Here is an 8,736-nt window from a genome sequence, read left to right on the forward strand (position 1 = left end):
TTGATAAGGACTTCCACCATCTGCAGCTTTATTCATCTGACTGATGCATTTTTCCAGTACAGCGATCAATGAGACACGTCCGATTTCATCCATGGCTGCCTCTTTGCTGAGAATCTAATTTCAGTTGTTCCATTAAAAGGAAATCGATGGACGGGGCCGTGCTCACAGACTGTCCTGCTCCGTTTTCCAGGCAGACGCTGGGGATCCACAGGACACCGAGGTCTCCGAGGAGGAGAAAACTCTGAATTGTGTTCAATAATGAACTTTGGTCAAGCAAGTACAAAAACAAGCCACGCAATGTTTTCTTTAACCGAAAGTTAACCATTTATTAATCAAAATAACAGTTTTTTCCCTACTAAAGATAGAAGATAAGAATAAAACATGCAGCGACACGAGTTGTTCTGAAAAACACCGTCAAGTAAACCTGCTTCTCCTCAAAGAAACAACAACTTGGGGGGAAAACAAAAAAAAAAAAAAAGGGTTTAACTCTTACAGAAAACACCACAAAGAAAACAAATGACCGTATAGGTCAGCTTGTTGTTGACGTCTTTAACACTTTAGGGACCCCAGCATCACCTCTGTGCGTTTTAGCACCCGTGCTCATGTACTTGACTAAACTGCAGACGCACACCATCAGCTTTAATTCCTTTTCTTTCAAGAAGTTCTCGGTTTCTTCCATAAAACACATCTTTAAAAAAACCTTGAACACATTTATCTCATGGTGATGGTTTATCGCTGTCGAACAAATGTAAATTTAAAAAACAGCGGTGAAACTGGCTGACAGTAAAGTACCTAGTACATGATTAGTTATAAAACACACAAAGATGCATTTGGTTCACCAACAGACTCAATACTTCCTTAGAATACTGAATGTCAGGGATTGTTTAGCAAAAGTGGGTGCATAGGGTTTAGAAAACAAAAATCATCAGTAACTGGTTGTATATATAAAAAAGACTGGATATTCTTCCCGTCAGGCTGAGCGCAGAAACCGCTGAATCTTGCTCCTAAAGAGAAATATCACCGAACAACTTTATAAAACCAAGCCGAGGAGCTGCAGCGCTGTTCTTAAAATGGAATAGCGAAAACGAGCTTTCTACAAATGGACGTTACATTCATGGCAAACAAACACCTTTACTTAACAAAACGACCAGCTCTGCTCTGTCTGACAGAACCGGGGGAACGGGGTGGGGAGTGGGTTCTGCTTTAGCGTCCTCCTGTCTTGCGCCCGGCCCAGGACCGGGACCGAGAACGTGAGCGAGAGTGTGATCTCGACGCAGACTGGGACCTGGAGCGGGACGGGGAATGCGTCTGTCGGACTTCTTCCTCAACGTAGTGGGAGGTGGACGGCGGTTTGACGTTCTCTCGTGGAGATGCGGATCTGGAGCGGGATCGCTCTCTGGAGACTCTCCGGGGTCTCTGCTTGTATCTGAAGGCACACAAAGTAAAAGAGTGATACGTCACACTTTTAGATGCAGTGCAGATCAGATTTTACTTTCAACTGGCTGTGGGGTGACGTGATTGACTGTCTGGTCCTTATTTTTTCCGCCTCTTCTCTCATTAAAACTGAAAACTGATGAGTGTTAAATGTGGAATTTCCTCCTCGGAGCATAAGGATCATTAGGGTTACTCCCCAAGAGTCAAATCTGATGATATCCCATGAATTTCTAACTTGTGGGCACCGTTACAGATGAAATGACGCATATTAGATCTAACAATAACTGGTAGAACATGGATAACATGAACAGTAATGTATGTAAAGGAGGAAAAGACTGTGGGGTTCAATAATATCACCACATCAGTACAAAAGAGCTTAAAAACCAGTTCATGAAGCTACCAGTTTTCACCCAGCTGTGCTGCTGTGTGCGCCAAATGGTTTAAGACTGACACTGTCCAACAATTTGATGCTGACACACACAACATAGAGCCACGATGGCTGGACCACCTGGTTCCTTCTGTATTTTAAATAAATAAACGCGTCACACCTTGCTTTACACCCAACCTGCATCTTTCAGTTCATCTGGACACGACAGTCTTCATTCAGTAGCTGTCTCTAAAACAAATGGCAGTCGATGAAAAAATAAGTAAATAAAGGACTCGTGTTAACTGCGATTATGGAAATGAGCAGCTGTCAACTGCAGAGAAACACTTTCTTCATTGAACTCATTTCATTTCTTTCCTTCGAGTCCTTCTACCATCTGGAGTCGCCTTTGTATGACAAAGCTGACGTCAAATTAACAAGCTGCTGTTTCTGCACCTCTCGATTTTTCCAACCTGGTGTGTTGTACCGCTGCAGCTGAACTGAGGACACAAGTGTTGTATTGTATTGTGACGTGGGTATTCCAGGGCATTTAGTCTCACGTTATCCTATTTGTCATTTAATGGTTGTTGGCAAAGAAAATCTACATTACTTCCACCTTCTGGTTGCAGTAGCACATTACAAAGATGGATTTTAGGAAGCAAAACAACAGACAGGCTACATCTGTGTAAATGTGGTCTTAGTCTAGAAGAGAAGTTGTACCTGTCATCCTCGCGGCTCCTGCTTCTTCCTCTTCCATACACCCGTCCACGAGACCTAAGGAAAAATGAAAACGTTATTTTCCTTCTCACAAAGAACACTTGGGACCGACCGACTCTCTTCTGAGAGATTAACTCACTCTCGAGGACTCTCCGAACGTCTGCGGCGGCGATCGTAAGACGGGCTGCGCGACCTGTATCTTTCGTAACTGCGGCTGCGTGACCGTCGGCGCCGGCTGTCTCGATCGTAGTCGTCATACCGGGAGGATCTTCCTGGGGAACGCCGCTCCTTTGATTTCATCTGATTTGGTGCTGGTGAAAAAGAAGAGGAGGAAGAAGTGGTTAAAGCAGAAAACAATTAAAACCATGATGGTTGATGCTTAATTTTAAACACTTAACAAATCTGAAAACGTGATTTAAAAGGAACCCCGACTATGACGACGCATACTGCAGATTTCTTGGTTGTTAAAACGTTGAGGGGGAAGGGGGAATCCTTTCAGTCTCAGTTCGTGACTGTTGTTTATGTCACAGTGCAGTCTGGGTAATGATGCCTAACAGCTTGAACAAGAGTGTACTAATGTAAGGCTCATTGGGAAGCTTTTACTACACTGACTCGCCACAGTGGGTAGCTCCACATATTTAATTCAGCAGATTTTATACCGTTTGTCCTGATGCGACCACAAATGGATTTCTGTCTCCTCCTGGCATCAAACCGTTAAATCTTTTGCATGTTAAATAAATGTGTGGAGCCACAGAACTGATGCAGGTTATTTGTTTTTGCCTGAGTGGCGACATGTATCATTCCAGATGAGACTGCAGCACACCTCAGCAGCTTAAGCCAGTGTGCTGATGTAACCGTTGGCTCATGCAACAACCAAAGCAGCGTAACTGAGCTGAAATGAGACCAGTGCAGATAAATTGCATGAATAACACTTATGCATTCTCACCAATTTACTCAGTAAATCTGCTTGTTTTCTATATTTTGAAAAGTTAACAGGACAATGTTAGAGTCGATTCTGATGTCTCCTTATAAATAAAAGGATAATTTCCAGTTGTTCTTCACACTGAGGAAAGCTTCCTAATACTAAACTGGTGTCAGATAAATTCAGTGTCTGCAGATGTTGAAAACAGAGTACCGGCATGTTGTTGGAAATGGGTCTAATTTTAAACGCCATGTTTCATGGGGAGGAGACCACCAGCTAAATATTAATAAATAATAAATAATCAGGGTTCCTTTTAAAGAGATAAAACCGAGCTGGTCACACATTTTTCTATCATTGGAAGTCACAGATTAATATTTAAACCAACAGCAAAAATATTTCAAAGTGTTTGAATCTAATTCAGACACAAAAACCAGACACTTACTCTTCCTGTCGCCCTGTGCAAACTGGATTTCAATCTGGCGACCACAGACCCACTTCCTGTCCAGGCTGTGAAGAGCATCTTCGGCATCACGCACGTCCTCAAATATGCTGAGTGGTTAAGGTTTCTGTTTCTTTCTCTTTTTTTAAGGCCTCACAAATTTAAAGAAATGTTTTTTTTTCTCCTAAACAAATAAAAGGCTTCTCAAGAAAAAGAACCATGCACTTCATAAACGTTTACTTTAGTTAAATTTGTGAGGCCCAGTTTACCATGTAAAAACATTTATAAAAAGACACCGTTTACATTACTGTAAGACAGGTGAGAAAACAACACAAACACGCTCAGCTGACTGCTTTTTTTTTTTTTTTTAAGGGATAAAAGATGAAGCAAGCTCTTTTCAAACATATCATCTAACTGTCTTGAGGGATCACGACAGTGACTATATATAAAAAAATAAAATCAAACACAATAAGACTGGATTAAATCGTTTCATCAGTGTCACAGGGAAAGCTGATTTTGGTGTCATGTCAAATTTGTGGATGGGAGGATACAAAATAATTCAGACTTGTTACCTTTGCCCATGCTTGACTTTGAACTTCATCTTGATCTTTACACTCTTTAACCGACTCCCACAGAGACTCGGGGGTTTCCTGCTTGCTTTCTCCTCTTAAACCTCTTTTTCTTTTCCCCATTCTTTGCCGCCATATCCAAATCCAAGCTTTGTCTCCGTTCCCTTTTTCCTCTTCATGCTTTACTTTCTCTTTTCAACCTTTTCCCTCCCTCTGATCCTGCAGGTCTGTGTGTCTTTACAGCTACTCTATATGGGTCTTTGTAACTCTTTGTGGCCGGTTTCCACAACTGGACGCGTTTACATTTTCTGAAGCAATAACAGAGAAATATGCGTGTTAGATATTCAATCAGATTATGTGCAAAAAGAAAATGCATCACAAAAAATAAATTAATAAAAATCTTCTCTGCCGAAAGGAAATTTAAATAATTTGTTAGCAGCAGCATACACAGTTAAAAGTCATTGGGAAAGGATATTGAATGTATGCAAATCCTCTTGGCTGACGTGTATAGAAGTCAAGTGGGATGTAGACATCTACTATCGGCCCATAGCGGCCAAACTCACGCCGCAAATCCTCAGGCCTGAACACCGTAAATACAAGTATAACTCAACTGACCATCACGGGCATCTCTACCTACATCATCAACCAGTGGCAACAGCTGGAAGAGCAGCTGCTGAATAAAGGGACAGTTCACCTCAGAGTACATTTTGTTTCCTCTTACCTGGAGGGTGATCCACCTGTTAAAAGAGCTCAAAGACAATTTGTATCCCAGCAGGACTGTTTTTAAACAGAGCAGGTGGCAAACACTGAGGAGCTCTTTTGGGCATTTTTAAAATTTATTTATTTATTAATCAACCAAGAAACGAGAGGCCTGGATGACAAAGCAGGATTTGGGTAACTTCCGTATTACGAAGGTGTCTCACGTTAACCCAGCTGATGGTAACTAACCTGCCCCACAGTACATTAAGTTCCGATATCAGAGAGCAGTGAAATCAACAGCCTGTATTTTTTGCTCATGATTCAATTGTGGTCACATAATCAGCCCATTTTCCATCCATCCCCTTTGAATATAAGACTTCCTGATCATATATCAAATACAACTTCAGGGTTTTCCCTTCATACAAATGCTTTTAATGTCACTCAGAGAGCTTCTCACCTTCAAAGAAAGAAAAATATACCAAAACTGTCATTAAAATATAAAGCATTTGAACCATGTTGTGGATGTAATTTACTCAAGTACAAAATACCCTCTGTTTTATCAAGTGACCTAAATTAACAGGAAACTGGTTTTCTCTTCTTGTGGCCTATATATGTGCACAGTCATTGCAAAAATGAAAAACACTCAACTTGTGCACATAAAGCTTAAAAATGTTAATTTGGTTAAGAAACAATCTTTTATTTTGTGTCCAGATAAGATTTTGTCCTTGTATGTAAAGCATTTTTAGTCGACTGGTCTTTTCTCCAAGGCAAAAGCCACCAAGGCTCACGGGTATTGTAATTTTTAGAAGTTTCATTGCCTAGTAGTCCATTGTTTTTTTCTTTAGTAAAATAATCTGGGAAATGTTTAGAAAATAGGGGCAAAAAAGCTCCTCACAGTTTGCCACACTCTTCAGGTGAACTATCCCTTTAAAATATCCACACTTTTTAATATTAACATGCAATTCATGTTAATGTCATTGGTGTAGCACTGACACATTATAAACAGTTACAAGGCCGTCCACAGATGCAAATGTAAAATTGAAGAAATTAAGGAAATTAAGTTCAGGTCACAGTGTCAGTGAGATTAAAATCAGCTTCAACATCCATGTCAAACAGAGTTAATCAGTTGTGAAAGAGGTCAGTGATACTTATTTTGGTTTGTGTTGTTAATAGTTTTGGAGATGTTCATGTTTAAATATTGCCTCAGATTGCAATGTGTTTAAAAAGCCTGAAAGTGGTTGGACTGACCTTTAATTTTCAATATATGCGTTAAAACATCACAGCAATCATTGCATATGCCCAAACTTTGGACCATACATTTTTTGGGCAATTCTAAGATGATTGAGAACAAAATGTTGATGATTTCTGATCGATTTACCCATTTCACTCTGCTTTTAAATACTAGTGCAAAACTTTAACTAGTTATTAACACATCTAGCAAGTTTAGTATTTTTAAAACCAAGTTAAACCAACCCTGTGTGGTCAGATTAGATTAACACTGAGACTAAACCTAGATATAACAACAACAATGAAATATGATAATAACAAATACATGAGGAAATCATTACAGGTACAGATTAATTCACAAGCTACACATACAAAATTAAAACGAGCTTTCATTTGCGATCGTGTATTCTGAGGTCAGTATTTTGCCAGTTTAAATGAGAATTTCTGTGCTAATCACATTTAAATATACAAACTTAAATCAGCAAACAGACCTCAGATTGTAACTAATCAATTAACCACGCGTGTTTAAAATTGATAACGACCAACAAACATTAGGTTAACGTTAGCCGAGGCCATTAATTTTTGCCCCTTCATATTAAATCCACATTGTAGGGTTTCTTGCCTCCTTTAAAATCTTTCAAAGTTTCACGGAGCTGTTTACCAGCTTTCGTTAGCCAGTTAGCTTTGATAGCTTGACTGTAAACATGAAAAAGTTCGCGTCTAAAGAGCAACACAGACGTTAATAATGTTTATAAAACCACAACAAAGACATATATGGCCAAAATAACGTAACGTAGATTTGAAATGCGGCGCTGCTCCCGGTCAGCGTTACCCTTTCAGTTTGCACGTTGAGGCCTACCTTGCCTACCAGGCTAACTTAACTAGCTACAATTAACACGAGTTAACTCGTAGACGAGTAGCGGCTTCTTTACGAGGACTCACCTGGACTCATCAGAGATGTTCCTGACAAACAAAGACGTGTTTGGAGGCCTCATGTATCTGGCCATAAAGTTACACTCACGTAGCAGAAGGATGTTTTCTTTTAGAGGGAAAACGAAAGGCTGCGAAGGGGGAAAAATTAGCAACGCATGCGCACTCAAAAGGCGCCTTCCTGCTTCTTCTTCGTTTACACGAAAGCGTGCACTTAAAAATCCCCACAGCGCCCTCTACAATCAGAATACTGCCTTACAGTAAATAACGATACGAGTTTTATAGTGTTTGCACATTTTATTTTATTAACTTCAGCTTTATTTATTTAGTTATAAGTTAACTCCGTTCATCTTCAGATGAGGAATTCTGAGAGGGATCCATGAGCTGGCCGGTCAGACACGTTTGCTCCTGCTGGTGAAGGTTATAGAGCCAGCAGTGATAGTCTAGATATAAACAGTAAGCAGACACATTAGGAGAACGTGGATGATTCACATTCATAGCAGTTTTAAGAAGAATTAGAGCCACCCACCTCAATCATTTCATCCCCTTGAATCTCTCTGACTGAGGTAAACTTGTCATTTTCAGCTATCAGCTTCCCGTTCTCCTCTCTGACAATGCACTAACCAGGAACAAAATCATTGTTGTAGTCAATAACAATTAAATATTAAAAGGTAAATAAATAGCAGAGATACGTCTCCTGCTTACTGTGCCTGCATAAATCACATCATTCATTTCTGCACTGCTCCTTCCAATATTAATTTAAAATTCACAAAACTCTAAAAACTCAAATGTGTTGAGCATGAGGTCCCTGAACTACCTTAAACTTCCTTCCATCCACAGTTGTTATTTCTGACTCTTTTCCCAGGCTGAACGAGTGGACTTTGGTGCAGGCTGGAGTCTTCACGGTGCAGGTGAAGTCTCTGCCGTTCTGCTCTATGATGATCACCGGTTTCACTTCCTTACGCATTTTAATAATCATTTGAGGTGCACCTGGAAAGTATAAATACAAAAAAAACATTTAATATATTCAGGAAATAAATAATCCTTTAGTTTTTAAAATATCTTACCTATGGATTTGAGAAACTCCTCAAGGTTTTCCTCAGAATAAACTTTCCAGGTGCCGTTGAAGTTCATGTTTGCTGCAGAGGATGTTGTCACAGTCTCATCACACGCTGCTGGTTGGCACGCTGGGGATTTCAAACTCCCTGTTATTTCTTTAATTGTCTTTCCACTGAGGGGCCTCAGTAGCCTGAACTCATCCATTAGTCCTTATTACAGTATGTCCTTTTTAATCCTGACATCTTTAAAGTATTCTCGCAGCCAGGCAGCGACACAGGTAGAGTCTGCTCCACCTTTTTTTGACTCCTTCTACTACCTGCACAGTTTGAATCAAACAAAATCAGCAGTAAGAAACTTTTTTTAAGACAGGAATTAA

General features: G+C 40.0%; 2 protein-coding genes across 2 annotated transcripts; both read right to left on the reverse strand.

Moving 5' to 3' along the window:
- Window positions 1–300: 300 nt before the first annotated feature.
- On the reverse strand, window positions 301–7,498 carry srsf10b (serine and arginine rich splicing factor 10b). Its single transcript, XM_085262426.1, has 6 exons — window positions 7,314–7,498; window positions 4,919–5,025; window positions 3,880–3,981; window positions 2,655–2,826; window positions 2,519–2,572; window positions 301–1,426 (listed from the first exon to the last, which is right to left on the reverse strand). The coding sequence occupies exons 1-6, from the start codon at window positions 7,376–7,378 to the stop codon at window positions 1,204–1,206; spliced, it is 723 nt and encodes a 240-aa protein (XP_085118552.1). The 5' UTR covers window positions 7,379–7,498; the 3' UTR covers window positions 301–1,203.
- Window positions 7,499–7,610: 112 nt separating this feature from the next.
- fabp10b (fatty acid binding protein 10b, liver basic) lies at window positions 7,611–8,589 on the reverse strand. The gene is made up of 4 exons (XM_085263419.1): window positions 8,369–8,589; window positions 8,119–8,291; window positions 7,831–7,920; window positions 7,611–7,744 (listed from the first exon to the last, which is right to left on the reverse strand). Exons 1-4 carry the CDS (start codon window positions 8,562–8,564, stop codon window positions 7,694–7,696), a joined length of 510 nt encoding a protein of 169 aa, XP_085119545.1. The 5' UTR covers window positions 8,565–8,589; the 3' UTR covers window positions 7,611–7,693.
- Between the last annotated feature and the right edge of the window lie 147 nt (window positions 8,590–8,736).

This window comes from Mchenga conophoros, linkage group LG22, assembly GCF_057382185.1.
Source record: "Mchenga conophoros isolate Kocher_MC1m ecotype Shallow Benthic linkage group LG22, M_conophoros_male_GT1.1, whole genome shotgun sequence".
Classification (NCBI taxonomy): Eukaryota; Metazoa; Chordata; class Actinopteri; order Cichliformes; family Cichlidae; genus Mchenga; species Mchenga conophoros.